The 26,824-nt window shown below is 40.8% G+C and overlaps 1 protein-coding gene across 1 annotated transcript in view; it reads right to left on the bottom strand.

The window, feature by feature from the left end:
* Positions 1 to 26,824, bottom strand: part of zmat2 (zinc finger, matrin-type 2) — a 58,646-nt gene that overhangs the window by 14,483 nt on the left and 17,339 nt on the right. The window contains exons 2-4 of the mRNA XM_059990447.1: positions 25,636 to 25,729; positions 14,441 to 14,564; positions 8,524 to 8,597 (exon numbers count right to left, since the gene is read on the bottom strand). Coding sequence (XP_059846430.1) covers positions 8,524 to 8,597; positions 14,441 to 14,564; positions 25,636 to 25,729 — 292 coding nt within the window. The remainder of the gene's footprint in view (positions 1 to 8,523; positions 8,598 to 14,440; positions 14,565 to 25,635; positions 25,730 to 26,824) is intronic.

Here is a 26,824-nt window from a genome sequence, read left to right as displayed (position 1 = left end):
GAAAAAGGTTGGTAACCAGAAATGGAGCAGAGGGAAGATCTCTGGAGTTCAGTAGATTGTGGTGGGGATGGGGGTGGGGGTGGGGGGGGGAGAATCTCATTGAAAGCTACCAGATTCTGAAAGGCCTGGATACAGTAGAAGTGGAGAGGATATTTCCTTTAATAGAGATGTTTAGGATCTGAGCGTAGGGCCTCAATATAAAGGGATCTTTTTTTGCAACTGAGATAAGGGGAAATTTCTTCAGAATACAGTGAATTTGTGCAATCTGTTACCACAAAAAAGGCTGTGTTGGATTAGACTTATTTTCAGTGCAGTTTAACAATTTATGCTTGCTCATGTTTTATATAACTACTTATATACATGTAGCTGTTTAGTATGTTTCCTAGGAGTCACAGTACGTATATGCAGTTGTTCATTGTGCCCACCAGTGGTTACAGTTCTTTGTTATGCTTCTGAAAGCTTCTATGGTGTTGCCTTATTTGAGAAGGGGCTCTCTGATTGGTTAACTTTTATCTACAAATTTGAATGAAATGGTTCTTATCTATGGTATAAAAAGAACTGAACACATAAGCTTACCTTCTTTATTCTTTTTTTTTGGTCTTTATTTCTTTTTCCCTTCCCCTACCAAGACTACTTTTACTATATCCACTTCCAATTCTCTTTGTTCTATTAGCACTTAATAAAGCAATCATGAAGCAATAAGTTTTATGCCTTGTTCTTGACTTCTGAAAGAGCCTTGGATTAAAAACATTAGAATCTGACAGCTGTGACTTGGTATATTGATTGAATGATGGAGCACACTCCATGAGTCAAATGTCCTAAGCTGTATCTAAATATCAATACAGATGGCCAATAACAAAAACAGAAACTGAAAGAGATTAATCTTGCGGGAGGTTGTGTAAATATGGAGGCACAAAAGACAGCACAGGCTGGAATCAAGAGTAGCAAACAATCTGCTAGAGGAACTTAGCAGGTCGAACAACATCTGTGGGTGGAAAGAAGTTATCAATGTTTCGGGCTGAAACCCTGCATCAGGTACTGCACAAACACTGTATCTTTAACACTGCATTCTGTTATTGCTTGTTCCCCTGTACTAGCTCAATGTACTACTGTAAAGAAATTATCTGCATGGACGGTAAGTTTTTTCCATAGTATCTCAGTTATTACCCTTTAGCCATCAGGCTCCTACACTAGTGTGGATAACTTCACTCACCCTGACACTGAACTGATTCCACTGCCTATAGACTCACTTTCAAAGACTCTACAGCTCTCATACTAAGTACTATTTACATTTTTTTATATTTGCACAGTTTGTCTTCTTTTGCACATTGGTTGTTTACCAGAATTTGTGCGTAGATTTTCATTGATTATATTGTATTTCTTTGTTCTACTGTGAATGTGGGTGGTGGGGTGGAGATACATCTCCACCAAAGCAGATGTAAGACACACCTTCCCTCCGCTAGCCTGCCAAGGTGGGCAAGGTGTAGCACCTACTGAGACTCCCCCCACCCCCCTCCAATCAGGGTCACATGAACCCATGGGAGTAAGTGGTGGATGGTCATACTGGTGCATATCCTAAGTGCTGGTTATGCAACCACTAACGTCAGGCAGACAGGCTCTGAGGTCACCCACCTTGTAAAGAAACTGTCCAAAAGAAGGTAATGGCAAACCACTTCTGTAGAAAAATTTGCCAAGAGCCGTCATGGTCATGGAAAGACCATGATCACCCATGTCATATTACATGGCACATAACAAATGAACATCACAACAGTGGTATGCAGATCATCTCAAGCCTTAAAGTGGATGGGCTACAGCAGCAGAAGACCACACCAGGTTCCACTTCTGTACCTGACAAAGTGGACATTGAGTGTATGTCAGTAATTATAAACATGATTCTGCTTTGTCCATCAGCACTAATGTTTGCAAATTGAAACTATTTCTTCAGTGTTTCCTCAGATTCAGTCAACTTATAAGAAAAACTACAGAAGGACAAAGATTTGTTCTTCTATTTAAAATTAAATGGAAGACTCAGAGCCCAGAGTCTTCAGAACTCTTATTAATTCTTCCATAAATTTTCCAAACCTTTTTTTTTAAACATGTAAGAGCTGAAATGCATGCTGATGCCAGAATGGAAATTGAGTTCTGACTAGATGACCTTCCCCTTAAGTTTGTGGTGGTGGGAGTGAATAGGAATTTTTATAAAACCCTTGGCAAAAGGAAATATCAATTACCTCCAAGATTATGATGGGCCTGGGTAGAGCAAATGTACAGAATATGCTTCCACTTGCAGACCGGAACCAAGAGGACCATAAATATTTGATAGTCACTAATAAATTCGATAGAGAATTCAGGGGAAAACCTGCTCTCTGCACTCTGGCCAAGAAAGAAGCTCATTACCACATGGAGTCATTGAGGCAAAAAGCGTTGATGCACTTAAAGGAAGCAAGCTAAGCACACAAGGGATAACGGATTGTATATAACGGCTGCATGACTGAACTACTAACGCACAGACAACTTTAAATTCCAAGTGGGTCTATTAATGCAGTTAATTAAATAAAGTCATCAGTTATGAGGCTATTAGTAATGGTGAATGCAAAAATACCTAGTTCCCGAAATTCTTAGAAAGAAAATCTACTGTCTATACTAAATCTGACTTTCAAAATTCCAATTATTTTATAGGCATTAGGCTAGCATTGGTGCTTTACTGGGAGAATTCTCATCTACCACAAACCAGAGGCCGGTTTGATTCAAAATCTTAACAGGAGGCACGGTAGTGTATCAGTTAGCACAACACTTTACAGCGCCAGCAACCTGGGTTCAATTCTTGCTGCTGTCTGTAAGGAATCTGTGCAGAAGGTTTTATCCCCATGATAATGTGGGCTTCCTCCAGCTGCTCCGCTTTTCTCCCACATTCTGAAATCGTAGCATTAGCAAATTTCCTCCCACATTCCAAAGGTTCAGGTTAGTAAGTTGCTGTCTTGCTACATTGGCTCTGGGAGCATGGCGACACTTGCAGGCTGCCTACAGCACATCGCAGACTGTGTTGGTCATTGACACAAAACAATACATATCATTTTGAGATACATCTGACAAATAAAGCCAATCTCTCAATTCAGAACAAACAGTAACTGAATGCCTTGCCTTGCCTGCATCCCAGAATGAATAAACAAGGAAAAGTAGGAGGATATGTGTATGAAAGTGACGTCACAGGTAAATAGAGTTGTAAAGAAAGCTTTTGGCACAGTGGCCTTCGAAATCAATGTACTGAGTATAGGAGTTAGGATGTTATGTTAAAATTGTATAAGATGTTGGTGAAGCCTAATTTGGAGTATTGTGTGCAGCTCTGGTCACCTCTCTACAGGAAAGATGCAAATAAAATTGAAAGAGTGCAGAAAAAATTTACAAGGACATTGTTGGTACCTGAGGACCAGAATCATGAGGAATGGTCAGGACCTTATTCCTGAGAATATAGAAGATTGAGGGGAGATTCAAAATAGAGGTATACAAAATTATGAGGGGTATAGATAGGGTAAGTGCAAGCAGGCTTTTTCCACTGAGGTTGCCAAGACTAGAACTAGAGATTAAGGATTAAAAGTGAAAGGTGAAATGTTTAAGGGGAGCATGAGACCAATGGGCCTATGGACATCCTGCTGCCTTACAATCACTCAGAGGGTGGTGAGAATGGAACAAGCTGCCCGCCCAAGTGGTGGATGTGGGTCCAATTTCAACATTTAAGAGAAATTTGGTTAGGTACATGGATGGGAGAAGAATGGAGGGCTATGGTCCAGGTGCAGGGCGATGGGATTAGGCAGATTAATACATGGGCCGAAAGGCCTTTTTCTGTAATGTAGTATACTACAACTCTATTAACACTTAACGAGTGATGAGACCTGGGTGATAGACGGGTTTCAATAGGGCTACGACCTTGGGAGAAGAAGCTATTTCCCATCCTAACAGTTCTTGTCCTAATGCTTTGGTACCTCCTGCCAGATGGTAAGGGGTCAAATAGATTGCTGGACAGATGAAGAGAATGTACGAAGCTCTTACTAACAAGCAGTGGGAATTGAACCCCCGATCACCAGCACTGTAAAGCGTTATGCTAATCACTGCAGTACCGTGCCATCTCATATCTCTCACTTTCTAAACTCGAGTGTGCAGGTTTGTACACTTTTCTAGTCTTGTAACTATTTCACAAAAGATAATTCAACCCCCACCAACCTCAAACTCAAGAATCATTAACTCCTCAACTTCAAGTTTATTGTCACATGTATACAGCTAAACAAAACGAAGTTCCTGCTGGTTTGTAGGCGATCATTTCCTAGCCTATTCTACCATTAATATTACTCACCAGCCGTGCCTGGGTCTTGCTGCATGCAGGGATGAACTGCTTCATTTAAAGTCAGATAAATACAGCACAGCAACTCACTAGAGTCGACTCCACAATGTGAATCATAAAGTGATTATAAGGCAGCAGGATGTCCATTGGCCCATTGGTCTCACGCTGGCTTCACGTTAAGAGGAATCCAGTCAATATCATTTCCCAGATCCTTTCCGAAAGACTCGCAATTTGTTTTTCAGTATGTTAGGTTCAAAGTTCAAAGAAAAGTTACTATTAAAGTACATTGATGTCATCATACACAAACCCGTGATTCTTTTTTTTAAAAGGCAATCACACTCAGTACAAGAAACAATAGAATCAATGAAAGACCATGCCCAACAGGATGGACAACAGCCAATATGCAAAGAAAACAAATAATAATAAAAATAAATAAGCAATAAATACTGCAAATATGAGATGAAGAGTCCTTGAAAGTGAGTCCAGTTCAGTGATGGAACAAGTGAAGTTGAGTGAAGTTATCCCTCTGGTTCATGTGCCTGACAACTGAGTGACAATAACTGTTCCTGAACCTGGTGGTGTGGGTCCTGAGGCTCTTGTACTTTCTTCCTGATGGCAGCAGCCAGAAGAGAGCATGGCCTGGATGGTGGGGCTCCTTAATGATGGATTCTGCTTTCTTGCAACAGAGCAATGTGAACCAGAAGGAATAACTTCAACTATCTAAGACTAAATTGATCCCACAACCTATGGACTCACTTTTAAGGACTCTGTAACACCTTGTGCAGATGGATTCTAGACTTCCTATCAGATCACCGATAAGTGGTAAGGATAGGCTCCCTCACCTCTGTGCCTCTGACCTTCAACACAGGTACCACCCAGGGTTGTGTTCCGAGTCACCTACTCTACTCCCTTTACACTCACAACTGTACTGCCACACACAGCTCCGATCTGATCAAATTCGCAAATGACAAAACTTTGGCTGGCTTTTTTCTAGTGGTAATGAGACACCTACAGAAGTGAAGTTGACACCCTAACACAGTGGTGCCAAGATAACAACCTCTTCCTCAACGTCCAAAAAACAAAACAGCTGATTATGGATTACAGGAAGAATGAAGACAAGCTCGCCCTAATCAACATCAATGGGCCTGCAGTTGAGAGGGAAAGTAGTTTCAAGTTCCTCGGTATACACATCACCGATGATCTCACCTGGACTGTACACACCGGCTTGGTGGCAATAAAAGCACAACAGCATCTCTTCCACATTAGGCAACCAAAGTAGTTTGGCTTGGACCCCCAAATCCTCAAGACTTTCTACAGGGGCACCATTGAGAACATACTGACCGGCTGTAACAACACCAACCTTGATCACTCGGAAGAGTGGTATGGACAGCCCAACGCATCTGTGGACATAAACTTCCCTCCGTTGAGGACATTTGTAACAGTAGGTGCAGAAAGAAGGTCTGGAAGATCATTGGGGGACAGCAGTCACCCCAAGCATAAACTCTTTCATCTGCTTCCGTCAGGCAAACCGTATCTCCACATTAAAGCCAGGCCCAACAGGCTACGGGACAGCTTCTTTCTACAAGCCATTACACTTACAAATTCATATGTCTGTATATTGTGACGGAGTCGTAACGAAAAGATTTTTACTCCCTCACGTTGTGGGAAGGATGTAAGATTTAAATAAATTCAATTCTAATTCTACTTATTATTTATTATTACTACCTTTTTTGTTTATTTTTGCATTTGCACATCGGCTGTTTGTAATTGTTGCTGTGCAGTTATTCATTTAATCAATTGTACTTCCTGTGAATGCCAGCAAGAAAATGAATCTCAGGGTAGCGTACTGTGACCTAAATGTACTTTGATAATACACTTACTTTGAACTTTGAACAATAAATTCGCTTTTGAAAGCCATAATTGAATTCCCTTTCAATGCCCTTTCAGACAGCAGATTCCAGGTCATAGCTACCTGTTACGAAAAAAGTTTCATCTCATTCTTCTTATGGAGTCAAAGTTGGCCCATTGAGACTGTGCTGATCATCAAGCACTCAATTGTTCTGGTTCGTATTAGTCATTTCTACCCCAGGGAAATGTCTCTAGATGTCCTCTAGATCTATGCCTCTCATTATCTTGTACAGCTCTATTGAGTCACCTCTAATTGATAGAGGCACAGAGGGATGGTCAAGGTGGATTTCTTCAACTGTCACTTTCCCCTCCATAGATGCTGCCTGACTCTCCAGCAGTTTTTGCTCCAGATTCCAGCATTCATTGTAAGATCTGATATTGAGTCTGGAAAGCTGCAAGTTGCCCAGATGGAATATTGGGTACAGTTCCTCACATTCACAATGGGCTAATACAGCCATAGTGATTGTCTATCATATCTGACAAATGACAGGTAAGGCTGTGTGGCAGTTTTAAAAGTGTAAAAGCTGTTGCACCGGGGCACCTCCACTCTCTGGACCTCAGGTCCAGGAATATGAGTAGTCTTCACAAACTGGGGTCTTCCTTGGCAGGAATGGAGGACCTTGACTTTGTCTGTGCCTTGTCACGCCTTTCGCTCTCCACTGAGAGTGGCTAAACCGCCTTCCTGGCCATTGGATCTCATCAGTGCAGCCACTGCAGCTGGCTTCACATGCTAAGACAGGCATGTCCCTAACTCAACAGGGTACGAGGCCCACTGGCTACTCTCAGCCTCACCCGTCGAAGTGGTGTACCAGGGCCAACATCGCATGCAAACAGCTACCTGGAGCCACAGGTGAGAGCTGAGTGTTTGTTGGGGACCAAAAGTGAATGGGCTCCCCCAGAATGGACACATGTTGTCGTTCACCAGAGATGCTTCCCCTTCCTACTCTTAATCCGCTTCCACAAACGTGTGCCAGTCAGTGTGCTCAAAGCAGTCTTGAAGAGCAGAGATGGCTCCTGCTGGCCAGGCTTTCACCTGCTTCTGAACTGGTCTGGAGTGCCTGACGAGCGGTATGTATGCTGGGATTAGCATAACGAAGATGTGGTCTGAGTAACCGAGGTGGGGGCTCCTTCCCGTACGCATCGGGGATGTTTGTGTAAACCAGGTGCAACGCACTTTCCCCCTCGTTCCAAACTCTCCCATCTCAGCCACTGAAGCTCATAACCGCAGAGTTGATATAGTTCTCTTGGTGACCTTCCTCACAAGACCCCTTCTTGCACAGTCACTCAGTTTGAGGACGGCCTGCTCCAGACAGATTCATAGCTGTGCCATATTATTTCCATTTCATGATGATTGACTTAACTTCTTCAAGGGATATTCAGTGACTTGGAAATTTTCTTGTATCCATCTCGACTTATGCTTTTCAATAACCTTTTTGTGGTGTTGCATGGTGCAGTTTTTGCCAGGATACTGACTCACCAGCAGCTGGATCTTCCAGACCTTAACTGCACACAAGTCTCCAAACACAGATCTCCATTTAACTAATTTTGTGACTTCTAAAACCAAATTGGCTGCACCAGTGATGATTTAGTGTGTCATATTAAAGGGAGGGAGTGAATATTTATGTAATCAATTATTTTGTGTTTTATATTTGTAATTAATTTAGATCACTTTGTAGAAATACGTTTTCAATTTGACACAAGTCTTTTTCTGTTGATCAGTGTCAAAAAAGCTAAATTAAATCAATTGTGATTCAATGTTGTAAAACAATAAAACATGAATACTTCTTGGTGGGGGGGAGAAGATGGTGAATACTTTTTATAGGTACTACATAATCTAGTAGCATCCATGCCAGGACCACTAGACTCAAAAACAGTTACTTTCCCCAACCAGTAAGGCTGATCAATACCTCCATGCATAGACCCACACCTCCACATCCCCCACCACCATTTCCTGTCAGTCACCTTATGTATAAACACTCCTGTACCTAGTGTCACTTTATGTATGTAATTACACTCAATCTCTGTATATAAGCTATCCTTTTTTTTTATCATATTGTGTTTTTTGTATATTGTATATTTTTTGTCATATTGTTTTTTTTATCATATTGTGTTTTTTGTGCTGCATCAGATCTAGTTCTTCTTTGCAATTGTTTACTGGACTGATAATAAACAATCTTGAACAATTTTTTGTCTAACCGTGTAAGGGACAGGTTATACTGAACAGCATCTCACAGTTTTGTATGCATCCCTGCCACTTGCTACCCATTCTGGATACTTACGTTTTTTGCCATTTATATGATCCAGGAAATTGATGGAGTCCTTCACAACACAGTCACAAACATTGCAGTAATATCTGTCGAGAGAAATACAGACAAAGTAAGTCCACTATAATAGGGTTGATATTTTTTTGAATGGAGGAAGATAAGGGGATATGTAATCCAGGTGTCTAAAATTAAAAGCAATCTGGACAAAGTTCAATGTTCAAGATAAAGTTATTATCGAAGCACGTACCCAAATGCTACCCTTTCTTGCAGGCATTCAGTAGGCCACAAGACATAGGAACAGAATTAGGCCATTTGGCCCATCAAGTCTGCTCCACCATTCAATTATGGCTGATCATTTTTTCCCCTCCTTAGCCCCACTCCCCGGCCTTCTCACCATAACCTTTGAGGTCGTGGTCAATCAAGAACCGATCAATCTCCACTTTAAATACACCCAATGACCTGGGCTCCACAGCTGCCTGTGATAACCAATTCTACAATTCACCACCCTCTGGCTAAAAGAAATTGTCCACATCTCTATTTTAAATGGACACCCCTCTCTCCTGAGGCTGTGCTCTCTTGTCCTAGACTCCCCCAGCATGGGAAACATCCTTTTCACATCTACTCTGTCTAGGCCTCTCAACATTCAAGATTTCAGTGAGATCCACTTACCCCATTCTAAATTCTAAATTCCAGTGAGTACAATATTCCTCATATGATAATCCTTTCATTCCCAGAATCGCCCTTGTGAACTGCCTCTGAACCCTCTCCAATGCCAATACATCTTTTCTTAGATAATGAGCCCAAAACTGTTCACAATACTCAAGGTGAGGCCTCACCAGTGCCTTATAAAGTCACAGCATCACTTCCCTACTCTTGTATTCTAGGCCTCTTGAAAAGAATGCTATTATTGGATTTGCCTTCCTCACCACCGACTCTACCTACAAGTTAACTTTTAGGGTGGTCTGCACAATGACTGCTAAGTTCCTTCGCATTTCAGATATTTGTATTCTCTCCCAAGTTAGAAAATAGTCTGTACATTTATTTCTTCTACTGAAGTGCATGACCATGCATTTTCCAACATGGTATTTCATTCATTCTCCTAATCTGTCTTAAGTCCTTCTGCAGCCTACCTGCTTCCCCAACACGACCTGCCCCTCCACCAATCTTTGTATCATCTGCAAACTTGGCGACAAAGCCACCTATTCCATCATCTAAATCATAGACATACAACATAAAAAGAAGCGGTTTCAACACCAACCCCTGCTGAACACCATTACTCACTGGCACAGAAAAATAACAGAATCTACGAAAAACTATACACAAAGACTGACAAATAACCAATGTGTAAAAGACAACAACTGTGCAAATACAAGATAGATAATAGATAGGTAGAGGTAGATACAGGTAGAGAGATAAAACTGAGAATATGAGTTATAGAATCCCTGAAAGTAAGTCCGTATATTGTGGAATCAGTTCAACATTGAGATGAGTGAAGTTATCCATGCTAGTTCAGAACCCTGATGTTTAAAAGGTAATAACCTGATAATTTAAGTCCTAATGTTCCTGTACCTTCTTCCCAATGGCAGAAGCAAGAAAAGAGCATGACCTGGATGGTGGTGGTCCTTGATGATGGATGCAACTTTCTTGTGGCAGTACTCCTTGTAAATGTACTCAGGTGGGGAGGGCTTTTCCTGTGATGGACTGGGCCATACCTCTGTAGGCTGTTCAAGATAAACAGGATACAACAATTCCTCTAGTATACAGTCTAATGACTCAGAAACATGGACTACATTCAGGAAAACATTTTCAACCCGAGTTTGGAATTACGTGAGACAGTGGTGAAAGTGAACACCCTCACAACATTTAAAACACATACCCAGGTAAACTCTTGATGTGTCATAACCAACGAGGTCAAGCACCTTTCAAAGTCAAGGCACAACAGCACCTCCGCTTTCTTAGAAGTTTGCGAAGATTCAGGGTGTCAATTAAAACTTTGACAAACTTCTATAGATGTGTAGTGGAGAGCATCCTAATTGGTTGCATCAGGGCCTGGTATGGAAACACCAGTGCCCATAAATGGAAAGGCCTTTAAATAGTAGTGGATACAGCCCAGTCCATCACAGGTAAAGTCCTTCCCACCACTGAAACATTTACAAGGAGGGTTGTCACAGAAAAGCAACATCAATTGAGGACCCCTATCACCCAGGCCATGCTCTTTTCCATGCTATCATCAGGAAGGAGATACAGGAGCCTCAGGATCCACACTACTAGGTTCACAAACAGCTATTATCCCTCAGCCATCAGGCTATTGAAGCAAATGAGATAACTTCACTCAACCCAGCACTGAACTGTTCCCACAATCTATGGAACTCTTTAACTCATGTACTCAATATTTATTGCTTGCTTTTTTTGAGAAGGGAGGGCTTAAATTTCTTTTTGTATTGGCAGTTTGTTGTCTTTTGTACATTGGCTGTTTGTCAATTTTTTGTGTATGGTTTTTCAATGTATTTACTGTGAATGCCAGCAAGAAAATGAACTTCAAGGCTGTTAATGGTGACATATATGTACATATATGTACTTTGATAATAAACTTACTTTGAATAAGTAACTATTAAACAGGATCAGCTACATTGCTCTTTGTTCATCTTGCATGCTATATGTTTCAGTAATTCTACAGAGAATAAAAAGTGAATGGGGATGGATCACTCCTTCACTGAAATGCTTTAGATGTGGTAGCGTCGCAGTTAGTGTAACACTATTTTAACGCCAGCGACCCCGGTTCAATTTCCACCAGCGTCTATAAAGAGTTTATTATGTTCTCCCCATAACTTGCGTGGTTTTCGTCCGGTTTCCTCACACATTCCAAAGACATATGGGTTAGTAGGTTAATTGGTCATGTTAATGTAATTGGGCGGCGCGGGCTCATTACACTGGAAGGGCCCATTACCACGCGGTATCTCAAAATAAAACTTTTTATTATCATAGAGTTACACAGCATGAAAACAGGCCCTTCAGCCCAAATGGTCTGCACCATCCAAACTAACCCAAATTGACAGCATTTGGTGAATGACCTTCTAAGCCAATAATGCATTTACTTGTCCAACCTCACCTCCATAGTCTGTCTATTTTCCTTGCTTATTCGGGAAAACAGGAAACAGAATCAAAGACTCCTTTCATCCCAGTCACTCTGCTCTGACAGAAGTTTGAAAAGGACAGCCTCTATCCCGCCATTTAAGTTATTATACATTAATTCTGTAAGTTCTAGAACATTACAGGACAGGAATAGGCCCTTTGGCCACAATGCTATGCCAATCCAACTAAATTAGTAATCAAATCTGCAACCTAGTTAATCCCCTCTACCTACACAACGTCCATATCCTTCTATTTCCCTCACTTCCTGTGCCAATCTAAATCCCGCTTATAAGTCCCTGATGCATCTGCCTCTACCACCACTCCAGGAAGAACAGTAGGCAGATCTTGGAGGATCTAACCTGGTCCCAACATATCATATTAACATATCATATAGTTATAAAGAAGGCAAAACAGCAGCTATACTTAATTAGGAGTTTGAAGATATTTGGCATGTCAACAAATACACTCAAAAACTTCTATAGTTGTACAGTGGAGAGTATTCTGACAGGCTGCATCACTGTCTGGTATGGAGGGGCTACTGCACAGGGCCAAAAGATGCTGCAGAAGGTTGTAAATCTAGTCAGCTCCATCTTGGATACTAGCCTAAAAAGTATCCAGGACATCTTTAGGGAGCAGTGTCTCAGAAAGGCAGCGTCCATTATTAGGGACCTCCAGCACTCAGGGCATGCCCTTTTCTCACTGTTACCATCAGGTAGGAGATACAGAAGCCTGAAGGCACACACTCAGCGATTCAGGAACAGCTTCTCCCCCTCTGCCATCCGATTCGTAAATGGACATTGAATCTTTGAACACTACCTCACTTTTTTTAATATACAGTATTTCCATTTTTGCATTTTTTTAAAAATCTACTCATTATACGTAATTGATTTACTTGTTTATTTATTATTTTATTTTATTTATTGTTATTATATTTCTCTGCTAGATTATATATTGCATTGAACTGCTGCTGCTAAGTTAACAAATTTCATGTCACATACCCGTGATAATAAATCCAATTCTGACATTCCAAACACTCACAACTCTGTAATAAAACTTGCCACTCACATCTCTTTTGAACTTGCCCCCTCTCACCTTCAATGCATGCCCCCTGGTATTAGACATTTCAACCCTGGGAAAAATATATTGCCTACTCGGTCTATGCCTCTCATAATCCTATAAACTTCTCATCAGATCTCCTCTCAACCTTCGCTCTAGAGAAAACAACTCGTTTGTCTAATCTTTCGTTATTACACCTGCACCCTAATCCAGGTTGCACTCCACAATAAAAATGAACCCTTGATCTCCCTGCCTGCCTCACTGTAGTCTTTGCATCTTATTTGTCTGCTACACAATGCATTTTCTCTATAACAGTAACATTATTCTGTATTCTGTTATAACTTTAACCTTTGTACTACCTCTACGTACTTGTGTTTTCCAATAATCTGTGTGGGTGACATGTAAAACAAAGATTTTGTCTGTATCTTGGTACAGTACATGTGACAATAATAAACCGATTATAAGTCTACAACTTGTGTTCTCAATATTAATTGTTTAGTTACTTATTATTATTTTTCTCTTTGTATTTGTACAGCTTGTTTTTTGCACATTGGATGTTTGTCCACGTCTTGTGTATTTTTTGCATTTATTCTATTGTGCTTCATTTTATTTACTATCAATACCCACAAGGAAATAAACCTCAGGGTTGTATATGGTGACATCCACAATTGTACTTTGATAATAAATTTACTTCAGTTACTGATTTGAACCAATTATTGAGTTGAGAGTGTTGTCCATACAGTCAATAATTAACCTGAGCCAACGTGATAGTTTCCACTCTACAAGTTAGGATGGCACAACAGTGTAGTGGTTAGCATAATGCTTCTATAGCACCAGCAACCTGGGTTCAATTCCACCAATGTCTGAAAGATGTTTGTACATTCCTCATGTACTGCATGAGTTTCCTCCGGATGCTCCTGTTTCCTCCTACATTCTAAAGGAGTACAGGTTGGTAAGAGTTCATATGCTGTGAACACGGGTTGGCACCAGAAGTGTGGCAACGTTCATAGACTGCCCCATCACATCCTTGGACTGTGTTAATCGTTGACACAAGCAACACATTTCACTGTATGTTTTGATGCTTCAATGTACGTGTGTCATGCAAAACTATTCCAATCTTTAAGTTAATAAAACAACAGGATAAATGAGACAATATGACTACGACACTTACAAACCTGCAAGTGAATCACAACCACCCGCGATGAGTATCATGTCAAACTGGCAGGCTGGCATGAGTTAAACTAAAGGTCATAGGAACAGAATTAGGCTGTTCGGCCTACCGAGTCTGCTCCGCCATTCCATTGTCGCTGTTTTATTATCCCTCTCAACCCCACTCGCCTGCCCTCTCCCCATAAGCTTTGACACCCTGACAAATCAAGAACCCATCAACCTCTGTTTTAAATATACCCAATGGCTTGGCCTCCTCAGCCATCTGTGGCAATGAATTTCACAGATTCACTACCCTCTAACTGAAGGTATTCTCCTGCATTTCCGTTTTAAATGGATGTCCCTCTATTCTGAGGCTGTGCCTTCTGGTCCAAGACTGCCCCACTATAGAAAACATCTTCTCCACATCCACTCTATCAAGGCCTTTCAATATGATCCCCTCCCTCATTTCTTCTAAATTCCAGTGAGGACAGGCTCAGAGCCATCAAACACCGAGTTGGCCAGTTATTCAGCTGGGTAGAGAAAACATGTCTGGGAGGAGCAAAAGAAACCTGAAAGAGAGAAACACTACACTCACCCTCCCATTTCAGACTGGGGGGTTGTCTTTGTGATAACGATCGTTTTCCCCAACTTCGATTCCAAATCCACTTTGTAGTCTCTGTGACGCAGGAGTTCCCGCTTGATTGGTACTGGTGGCTTCGCTAAAGAAAAACATCAAGATGTAACTTAAGACAATTTGGACAACAATAAAGCTGATACAGGTGGCATTTTTTAAATGGTAAAGGAAATACAAATCGTGTTTTACCATTCAATACAAATTTCTTAACGTGAAATAGTTGGACTGTTAAAAAAAATGCACTCAACTTTCTTCAATGAAAGTCATTCTTATAATAAGCTCTGAATTTATCCACAGCACTGAAGTAAGGGATTGGAACTTCACAACGATAATTAATTTGATGACAATAGGATGAAAATTGACCATCAATTTCAAGTAAACTCCTCTCTCTCAGTCCCCTTGTTGAGGTGGAGAGCATTGAGTCTTAAGCTCCTATCGGTCACTTGATTACTGATTTATTTGGTTTGGGAGAACACTGTGGGCCCAAGGGCCTGTTCCTGTTCTATGAGTGAACATCACCCATAGCCTTTTCTGATCTAACCACTTTGACGGTGTGATCAAGAAAGTTCACTAACACCTCTACTTCCTCAGGAATTCAGATCGACCCCATCAACCCAAAACAATTTTTATCAATTCAATATAGAAAGCTGCATGGTAACGTAATGGATAATGTAACACTTTATAGAGCCAGGGACCCAGGTTCAATTCCCACCGCTGTCTGTAAGGAGCTTGTACATTCTCCCCAAGACCATGTGGGTTTCCTGCTAGTGCTCCGGTTTCCTCCCACATTCACAAATCGTACAGGTTAGAGTAAAGCAGTTGTGGGCATGTAATGTTGGCACTGGAAGCACTGTGACACTTGCAGGCTGTCTCAAACACATTCTTGGACTTAGTTGGTCGTAACCGATGCATTTCACTGTATTTCGATTCTTTTATGTCGGTACACATGATAAATAAAGCTAAACTTTATATTTTTAATCTTAATCTTGAATTCTGGGATTCTCCGGAATTCTCCCTCAATCACCACCTCTCTGCTTCACACTTTGAAACTTCTGATATAACTTTGATCAGCTGTTCTAATATCTTATTTAGTTCAATATCATGTTTAGTTTGATTAGTCAGAGATGCTTTGTAAAATATATAAAATATAATGGACCATAGCTTTAAGGCAAGAGGAGGAAGAGTTTAAGGGAGATGTGTAGGAAAAGTTTTTTTTACATGGAGTGTAAGGTGCTTGGAACGCACGGCCGGGGTGATGGAAGAGCAGACACAATAGTGATTAAGAACCACTTGGACAGACATGCATATGAAGGGAAATGGTTTATGTGCAGGCAGATGCAATTAATTTCATTTGGCATCATGGTTGGGATAGATATTGTGGGTGAAAGGCCTGCACTGTATTATATATGCCAAGTTAAAGGCACTACTTAAAACTGAGAGAGAGAATAGCATAGCTGGGAGGCATCATTAATGGAAGTACAAACAAACTTCAGTAATAAGACTATTATAGCCTCACATTCCTGGCTATAAGTCACCAAAACCCACAGTACTACATGGATCCAAAATCTTTACTTGCTGGCCCCACCCCCTCTCCCCCCACATGCTCTCCTATGGTAGCAAATTAGAAGCAGGAACGCTGAACCAACTTTCCTCTGCTGGGCAGTCAAAAGGTCATTGAAACAAAAAGCAGCAAATCCACTTACTGATGGCGTACCTGACCACACTGTCTGTAACGGCCCATCAAGTCTGCTCTGTCAATCCATCATAGCTGATTTATCTCCCTCAACATTAACCTCTGCTTTAAATATACCCAATGATCTGGCCTTCACAGCCATCAGTGGCAATGAATTCCACAGATTCACCACCATCCAGCTGAAGAAAATCCTGATGAAGGGTCTCAGCTCAAAACATCATCTGCCTGAGCTGCTGAGTTCCTTCAGTATGCTGTGTGTGTTCCTCCTCATCTCTGTCTAAAGGGACATCTTTCTGAGGCTGTGCCCTCAGGACCTAGACTCCCCACTTTTGGAAAAACCCTCTCCACATTCACTCTATTTAGGCCTTTTTATCCAGACCAAACCTCAAAAAATTCGACATATTCCTGCTCCAAATCATTATCTCTGATAAGGACTCCCAAGGATACTAGTTACAAAATAATTACTTGACAATAAATCCTAACCAGTGGTTTATTGGCCGAGTTTTAAATCTTGTTTTAATCATACATGCTGTCGTATTCTTTTGTCGCAAGTTAACCCATCAACAGGTATACTGCCCCTGCATTGAGTAATGATCTTATTTTGAAATTCTGTCACTTTTCCCAACCTCTTCGGTTTTCTCACCATCAGCGCTCAGCAATCAATCATTAAAATGTAGTTTTGCCCACACAGTAAGCTTTCAGTTCCCATTCAATCACAGAACTGCTTGCTTCAGGGAAGTCTGCAAAACACTGCCTCAATCACCTTGTCCACACCCACTTCAACTTCACATTATCCCACACCCTGCAGTCATCAAGTTCAAATTTAATTGTTATTCAACCATACACATGAATACAGCCAAATGAAACAGCATTCCTCTAGAGCCAAGATGCAAAACACAGTTCCAACAGTCACACAGCACATATAACCAGAGAAACAGAGTCACACAAAAAAAAATAGTCCAAGTCCCTTAGTGTCATGGCCTGTAGATTGATGGTGCATGGGATGTTGTCCTGGAGCCATGCTTCTGCAAGAACAACTCATTATGAGCTAATGAATGGTTCACTGCCTCTGAGGCCCATATTGTCCAAACATCCTAATGAAGGAACTGGGGAATATATAGATAAAAAATTGGGACTTTGAAAACTTGAGAGAATAAACAGAGAAAAACAATGTTCAAGATGTTGAAACATCTTAAAAGTTTCATAGATAAATATGCCAAATGCTACTGCAGTACGCTGCAAAGACCATGTCTCCACTAAATCTACCCAGTCCATCCCGAGTTCAAGACAGGGTAAATGTGTGCAGGATTTATGTGAGTGACTAAAACTAGGGGTCATGAGTTAAAGGTGAATTTATTTTACTTGATTTAGAAATAGAGTATAGAACAGGCAGTTCCAAACCAAGGAGCAGCAACGTCCTGCAACCCACCTACTTAATCACAGGACAATTGACAATGACCAATTAACCAAATAACCAGTACATCTTTGGACTGTGGGAGAAAACCAATGCATTCACGGAGAAGACATACAAACTCCTTACAGGTGGAATTGAAAATCAGAACTCCAACAGCTGAAGCTGTAATAGCATCATGCTAACCGTTACACTACCATTAGACCCGTGGAAGGTGAAAGGGGAACCTCAAGGGAACTTCTTCACTCAGTGGATAGTGAGAGTGTGAAATGAGCTACTAGTGGAAGTGGTAGATGAGGATTGAATTGCAACATTATTTTTTTTAAACATCTCTTTATTGTTTTTACTGAATAAAAAGGAAAAAAAAAACAATATATATCATAAGTTGAAAATATAACAAAGTTAACCATATAACCATATAACAATCACAGCACGGAAACAGGCCATCTTGGCCCTCCTAGTCCGTGCCGAACTCTTAATCTCACCTAGTCCCACCTACCCGCACTCAGCCCATAACCCTCCACTCCTTTCCTGTCCATATACCTATCCAATTTTACCTTAAATGACACAACTGAACTGGCCTCTACTACTTCTACAGGAAGCTCATTCCACACAGCTATCACTCTCTGAGTAAAGAAATACCCCCTCGTGTTTCCCTTAAACTTTTGCCCCCTAACTCTCAAATCATGTCCTCTCGTTTGAATCTCCCCTACTCTCAATGGAAACAGCCTGTTCACGTCAACTCTATCTATCCCTCTCAAAATTTTAAATACCTCGATCAAATCCCCCCTCAACCTTCTACGCTCTAATGAATAGAGACCTAACTTGTTCAACCTTTCTCTGTAACTTAATTGCTGAAACCCAGGTAACATCCTAGTAAATCGTCTCTGCACTCTCTCTAATTTATTGATATCTTTCCTATAATTCGGTGACCAGAACTGCACACAATATTCCAAATTTGGCCTTACCAATGCCTTGTACAACTTTAGCATTACATCCCAACTTCTGTACTCAATGCTTTGATTTATAAAGGCCAGCGTTCCAAAAGCCCTCTTTACCACCCTATCTACATGAGACTCCACTTTCAGGGAACTATGCACAGTTATTCCTAGATCTCTCTGTTCCTCTGCATTCCTCAATGCCCTACCATTTACTCTGTATGTTCTATTTGGATTATTCCTGCCAAAATGTAGAACCTCACACTTCTCAGCATTAAACTCCATCTGCCAACGTTCTGCCCATTCTTCTAACTGGCATAAATCTCCCTGCAAGCTTTGAAAATCCACCTCATTATCCACAACACCTCCTACCTTAGTATCATTGGCATACTTACTAATCCAATTTACCACCCCATCATCCAGATCATTTATGTATATTACAAACAACACTGGGCCCAAAACAGATCCCTGAGGCACCCTGCTAGTCACCGGCCTCCATCCCGATAAACAATTATCCACCACTACTCTCTGGCATCTCCCATCTAGCCACTGTTGAATCCATTTTATTACTCCAGCATTAATACCTAACGACTGAACCTTCTTAACTAACCTTCCATGTGGAACTTTGTCAAAGGCTTTGCTGAAGTCCATATAGACTACATCCACTACCTTACCCTCGTCAACATTCCTCATAACTTCTTCAAAAAATTCATAAGGTTTGTCAAACATGACCTTCCACGCACAAATCCATGCTGGCTACTTCTAATCAGATCCCGTCTATCCAGATAATTATAAATACTATCTCTAAGAATACTTTCCATTAATTTAATTTAATTTACCCACCACCAGTTAAAAGAAAAAAAATTGGAAAACAAAAGAAAAAAAAATATTTAAAAAACACAACCATCCCACTGTGAATAAAAAAGCAGTCAATTCAGTTCATTACTTTCAACATCTTGAACATTATCCTCCAGGAACGTGTAAAAAATGTTCCATATTTTTCGAAATTGTCAAGTTTGTTTTTTGTAATGTAGCTTATCTTTTCCAGAGCAAGATAAGAAGTCATTCCTTTCAACCATTGTGAGAGTCCACTGGTTGATGGTTTCTTCCATGAATAGGCTATGCAGCATTTAGCTTCCAAAAAACAAATGTTAAGCAGAGACCTTACATTTTTGGAGGTTACAAAATCATTTGGATAAATATTCAGAATACATAATTTAAGATTGAGGGGCACCTTTTTCCCAATAATCTGACTAATCAAATCCAGCACCTTCTCCCAGAAACAAATTATCCGGGGGCACTCCCACATACAATGAAACAGAGATCCCTTTTAATGGTTATATTTAATGCGTGTGTCTGGAATGTTGGGGTTAAAATGATGCAATCTGACTGGAGTAATGTACCGTCTGGTTATCCATTTATATTGTAATAATTTAGAGTGGGTGTTCACTGATTGGGTTTGAGCTAAGGAACAAGCTTCTTTTTGAGATAGATTCTCATTCAAATCAATTCTCCATGCTTGAAGTATGTTGCTTGATGACTTTTTGCATTTGCTTGCAAATAAATTATATAGTATAGAAACATGTCCCCTAGCTTTAGATACGTTCAGAGTGATGTCCTCTAGGGTAGATAAAGGAGGGAGTTTCAAACTGTTGCCTTGCCTGGACATAATAAAACTTCGCAACTGAAGGTATTTAAAAAAGTGTTTTGTTGGAATTCCATATGTGGCCTTGAGTTCTTCAAATGACATAAATGTATTGCCCTTATAAAGATCAGACACCTTTGCTTTGCCTCGGGTCACCCAAGTTTTGAAACCAGGGTCTGCTCTGCCGGGCCTAAAGCCATCATTACCAAAGATGGGGGTAAACTGGGATAACTGTGATGTCTCTCCCAAATATGCAACAGCATCATGCCAAATAATTGTATTTTTTTTTAAAAGGATTTTTAGTTTGTTTAATCAGTTTTTTCTTATCTGCTGAATACAAATAAAGATCTAGAGGGATATTGATCGACTGGGATTCCATTGAGATCCAAGTAGGGGGGTGATCCTTAACAAAGTAGAACATTCCTGCTCTAACTTGGGCCGCCCAAAAATACCATATAAGATTTGGTAGCTGTAGGTCGCCTCTATCATACGGCAAATATAATAGAGAAAGCCTGAGTCTTGGATGTCAATTATTCCAGATAAAGTTAGAAAAAACCTTCTTTAATAAATAAAAGAAAGATGATGGAGGAGAAAGTGGGATAGATTGAAAAAGGTACAGGAACTTCAGTAAAATTGACATTTTTAGAATGTTTATGCGTCCAATCAGAGATATAGGCAATTTCGACCATCTGTTTATAAGTTGAATAACTGAGTCTGTGAGGGGATTATAATTAGTTGGGATAATTTCATCAATAGTAGGAGTTATTTTAACACTGAAATAAGTAAAACCCTGTACTGACACCATGAATGGAGTTTGAAATAAGGGATTAAGTCTCTCATCTTTATCCATGAATAATATTACAGATTTATTGTTGTTTATTTTATAGCCTGCAAAAGTATCAAAAGTACTTATCAGGTCAGTTAAGGCAGGTAATGTTTGTTTCAAGTTAGAACAAAACAAAATTACGTCATCCACGTACAGGGCTATGCGATGTTCTCTATCTCCTATAGTTATTCCTGCTATGGTAGCCTCTTTTCGAATTGCCATAGCAAGCGGCTCAATGGCCAGGATAAGCAGGAGGGGAGATAGGGGACAGCCCTGTCTTGTTCCCCTTTGGAGTTTGAATGGTGCCGAAAAAAGCCCATTAGTTAAAATTTCAGCCTGTGGGTTAGAATAAAGAAGCTGTATCCATCATAAAAATTACCCCCCATACCGAATCTTTCTAAAACTTTAAACAAATATTGCCATTCCACTCTATCAAAAGCTTTCTCTGCATCCAGTGACAGTATAGCACTATCAGAGCTTCCAGACTTTTCGTAGAGTATATCAAGCACTCTTCGGATGGTGTGGAAGCCCTGTCTTCCCTTAACAAAACCACTTTGGTCAGGGTGGACCATCTTTGGCAAGAGTGGCTCCAGCCTCCTAGCTAATACCTTACAAAGAATTTTGAGATCATTATTCAGAAGTGAAATTGGTCTATAAGATCCACATAGGGACTGTGATTTTCCAGATTTTAGTAGTAGTGTAATTATTGCCGTATTAAGGGGGGGGGGGGGGAGAAGGGATCCAGTATCAAATGACTCCGGATACATATCAAGCAAAGGTGGGATTAATTTAGTTTTAAAGATTTTATATATTTCAATGGGAATGCCATCAGGTCCAGGACTTTTCCCTCCCTTCATATTAGTTATGGCTTCAGACAATTCTTTATCCTCTAAGTTATACTCCAGCAAGGTCAAGGATGTTTCATCCAGGGGTGTAAATTCTAGCAAATCCAGAAATTCCTTTTGTATTTGTGGAGTTGAATCCGAATATTCTGATGTATACAAATTTTGCTAAAATCTCAAAAAGATATTATTTATTTCTTTTGGGTCAGCAGTTGTCACCTCCTCATCTGATTGTAGGGAGTTTATTGTCCTTTCTGTTTGTATCTGTTTGATATGCCAGGCCAGGAGTTTACTAGCCTTTTCACCCTGCTCATAATAGGATTGCTTCAATCTCATCAAACTTTTTGTTGCCTTATTAATGGACAATACATTATCTCTTGTTCGTTAAGTTCTGCAAATAGCTGCTGAGAGGGATTTTGAAAAATTTCAGATTCAGTCTCTTTTATTCTTTTCTCGAGCTGTTCTATTTCAAATCTAAAAGATTTCTGCTTAAAGCTGATGAAGCTAATCATCTGACCTCTTAGAAAAGCTTTAAAGGCTTCCCATCTTATAGCCGCAGATGTCTGGTCTGTATTAATTCCAAAATAGTAGTCTATCTGTTCTCCAATAAACTTTATAAATTCTGGATCCCTAAGCCAAATATTTTGAAGCCGCCACCTTGGGGAGTAATGTAACGCGTTAGGCTGGTTCCAAGTAAACGAAACTGGAGCATGATCCGAAATTAATATGCTGTCATACCAGCAGCTTGAAATTGTAGATTTTAAGGTAGCTGAAACTAAGTAATAATCAATTCTGGAAAAGGTCTCGCAAGTGCTAGAGTAGCAAGAAAATGCTAATTTATCCGGGTATTTCCTTCTCCACACATCAACGAAATCAAAGTCTTTAACACATTGCAATAACTCTTTTCTTGTTTGATTGTGAGAGGTATCTTTCCCCTTAGATCTGTCTAGTTCAAGTTGAAGTGCACAATTAAAATCACCACCTATAATAAGGTAGCCCAGCAGAGCAGCTAATGATAAAAACAGGTGTCTGAAAAAAGCTGGATTGTCATCATTTGTCCCATACACATTGACCAAATTGAACCTGGTTGAGAAAATTTCACATTGAATAATAAGGTATCTGCCAGGTAGAGCTTCAGTAACATTAACAAGGTGAAAAGGCACCAACTTATGTAAAAGGGTAATTACCCCCCCCCCACCCCCCGAGTGGGAGTTAAAAGATGCTGAAAAAACCTGTCTCGGCCATCTCTTCCTTACTCTAACTATATCTTCAGGGGTTAAGTGCGTCTCCTGCAGAAAAACTATTTTGGCTTTTAACTGTCTTATCCTACTCATTACTTGCTTTAACTTGACAAGTTTATTTAATCCTCTTACATTCCAAGAGGTAAACTGAAGTCCGCAGGACATAGACTATTAGTTATAATTTCAATCATGTTGAGCTGAATTGATTTAGAATGACTGCTAACTAGGATAACAACGTGACAAAAAAAAGAAAAATAGATAAAAAACCGTGAAAGGTAAATAGAAAAATGTGAACATAACTGAGTGTATTTCCCAAACTGAAATACACCCACCCACCCCATAATGAAAGCTTCCTGACGGCCCCGAGGAAGGGCCTAATTATGGAGCTTAACTGGTCCTCCCATGTTATCATGTTGAGGAACAGCATAACCAGCAACCAGGTCAGAGCCCCCACGTTATCAGTAGTAGAAAATCTTACAACTATATTATACCAAGAGACTTTATCAGATTTAACCTAATTGTAGTTACATTGCCACTGTAGAAGGTGAGAACCGATGCAAATTCATTAGCCTAAATAATAAACACACCGCTAACGTTCGTTAGCTTTCATTTACGTCCCTTAGGCACTATGAACATGCCTATTTAAGCAAAAATTTAAAGAGAAACCTGCTGTATTATTTGTCCGCAGCCTCCAAATTATAGTTCTTCAACTCCTGCAGAAATTTCTCCGCTGCCGGTGCATTGTCAAAGGTGTAGCGTTTTCTTTTATGAGTTACCAGCAGTGTAGCAGGATAAATTAGACCATATCATAAGTCCGAGATCAAGAACGAGGCCAACTCTTTCTTCACTGAATCGAATACACGCCTTCGCTTAAGTATTTCGGCAGAGACGACGGGGAGAAACCTGATTCTTTGATTATCAAAAGGTACAGATTCTTTCAGTCTGGCTGTCTTCATAACCTGAATTTTATTGGCGTAGTTAAAAAACTTCATTATCACTACCCTGGGTTGCTTGGCTGACTTTGTTTCAGTTTTGTTTGTCCTGCCTATTCTGTGTGCTCTCTCAATTAGCAAGGGCCCAGGGAAGTTTTCAGCACACAGAACCTCGGGAATCCATTTTTCCAAAAATAGACCATATCTGGCCCTTCCACCCTCTCTGGAAGTCCCACCAAGCGAAGGTTCGAGCGGCGGCTACTGCTTTCCAAATTGTCCAGTTTAAGCACTAACGCCTCCAAAGCTGCTTTCAAAGTAGTATTCTGAGTACGTAAAGAGGCGATATCGTCCTGATTGGTGTTAATTCTCCCTTCGGCTTCTGAAATGTGCCCTGTAACAGCTTTCAAATCCGCTTGTATTCCTTGTATTGCGCTCAGTAGCCCTTCAAATCTCGACACAAAGTCATCCTTCATTACTTGAATGGCGTTTAGGATTTGGCTTTGACCTGTTAAAGCCTTCTCCTCACCGATATTGTCGGTGGTCTGCACCGCGTAGCTACAAGAGGAGCCCAATTTCGGAGACTTTTGCGTCTGCTTTGTTGCCTTCGGTGGCATTTTGGCTTTCCTTTGATTTCCAATCAGATCAAACTGGAACTGTTCAGGTGTTTCAAAGTTGTTTAGCTGCGTAATTTCAAAACTTTTCATAGGGGCTCTGACACACGTCTGCTCAGCACGATGCCATAACCGGAAGTCCCAATTGCAACATTTAAGATAATGTCTTATGAAGCATCAGAATTGCATCTACATGACTTCGAGGGGTGGAGCGAAGTGGTGATGGCACTAAACGGCAACTCCTTTGCTTGCATCTTCGGAAACAGCTCTATTTTCATCTTTAATATCTCTGTTTTCCCCTTTTAGGATTTTTTTGAAGACCCTGACCTGGAGTTCTTTGCGGGAATGGGACCCGCTCTCAGGGTTTCACAACTGGCTGTTGTTCAGCATGCCTAGGGCTCAGTTTAAGAGTATGGCTCGACTTTGGAGGCCTGAGATCCCAGGGCTCTGGAGACAGGCAGGATCGATGGTTGGTGTCCCGGACTGGTGTGTTGTGAGAGCTGGAACATCTTTGGCTGTGTGCCCAGAGACCTGAAATCTTTGGGCACAAAGCTCGAAAAAAGCAATGCAGCGGATTTTTAACATCATAAACCAGTGAGTTGTTTGTTATGTCTCCCCTCTCGCTGTGAAACAGAGACACCTCTTTCTCCCTTATTAGGGAGAGAGAGCGAGCCTGTGGTATGCTGAATGCCAAGTGAACAATGTAGTCTTTGGAGTACTGCAAGTCTGTGTCTTTGCTGTTGCCTTGCTCATGCTTGAGTGGGTGGGGATCATTGTTCCTTGCTGTCGCTTACGCGCAGGAGGGAGGGGAGCTGGGGGGGTGAGACTTTGGGGTTCTAACATTTAACTGCCGTTCATTCTTTGGGGCACTCCTCTGTTTTTGTGGATGGTTGTGAAGAAAAAGCATTTCAGGATGTATATCATAAATACTTCTCTGACATTAAATGTACCTTTGAAACCCTTGAAACCTTTGATTTTAAAGGAAGAGAAATTCTCTATTCAACGACATCCACTCACCATCTCGTTTCTCCCTTTCTTCCTGTAACCGTTTCTGTGCCAATTTCTCATACTCATCCTTGTCCCACTTCTTGCGGAAGTCCATACTTTTCATCTGCAGGATAAACAAAATCTGGATTAAAAGGAGAAACTGGAGCACCTGCTGCCCACAGATATACCTGTGTCTCCACATTGTCACGTCCAAGTGAGTGTACAAGAGGAAGCTCAATTTTCAACCTTAGATGACACCAAAGTTCTTTAACTTCAGTTAAGTTCTATCATGCATGCAGAACTTACTGTGATATGGAAATATGGAAGCCAGTCTCCACACATAAATGGCAATGGTACAACCAGTACCTGCTAGCTTCTGGTAATTTCGCCCAAGTAATTACTTCTTCTTCCATTCTCCATTTGGGTTCTCTTCGCCCCCTTCTCTACTCCTCACTTGCCCAACTCCTCCCTCTGGTTCCCCTCCTCCTTGCCTTTCTCCACTCTTCCATTATTCTACTTCATCCCTTTACCACAAGACATAGAAGCAGAATTAGGCCATTTGGCCTATTGAGTCTGCTCCACCATTCAATCATGGCTGATCCTTGTTTTCCCTCCTCAGCCCCATTCACCAGCCTTCCCCCTGTAACCTTTGATGTCACGTCCAATCAAGAACCAGTCAAGCTCTGCCTAAAATACACCCAATGACCTGGCCTCCACAGCTGCCTGTGGGAATAAATACCAGAAATTCACCACCCTTTGGCTAAAGAAATTTCTCCACACCTCTATTTTAAATGGACACTCCTCAATCCTGAGGTTGTGCTCTCTTGTCCAAGACTCCACCACCATGGGAAACATACTTTTCACATCTACTCTATCTTTCAACATTCAAAAGGTTTCAATGAGATCCCCCCCAACCCCCATCCTTTTAAATTCCGGTGAGTACAGGCCCAGAGCCATGTCCCTCGAACAATAACCCTTTCATTCCTGGAATCTTACTCTGAACCCACTCCAATGCCACCACATCCTTTCTTAAATGAGAATCCCATAAAGCCATAAATGCCTTACAAAGCCACAGCATCAAATTCCTGCTCTTGTATTCTAGACCTCTTGAAATGAATGCTAACACTACATTTGCCTTCCTCACCACCAACTTTACATGCAAGTAAACTTTAGGGTGTTGTACACGAGGACTCCCAAGTCCCTTTGCATCTCAGATTTT

Source organism: Hypanus sabinus, chromosome 15, assembly GCF_030144855.1.
Source record: "Hypanus sabinus isolate sHypSab1 chromosome 15, sHypSab1.hap1, whole genome shotgun sequence".
Lineage (NCBI taxonomy): Eukaryota > Metazoa > Chordata > Chondrichthyes > Myliobatiformes > Dasyatidae > Hypanus > Hypanus sabinus.
This window is presented reverse-complemented; position numbering and strand designations above follow the sequence as displayed.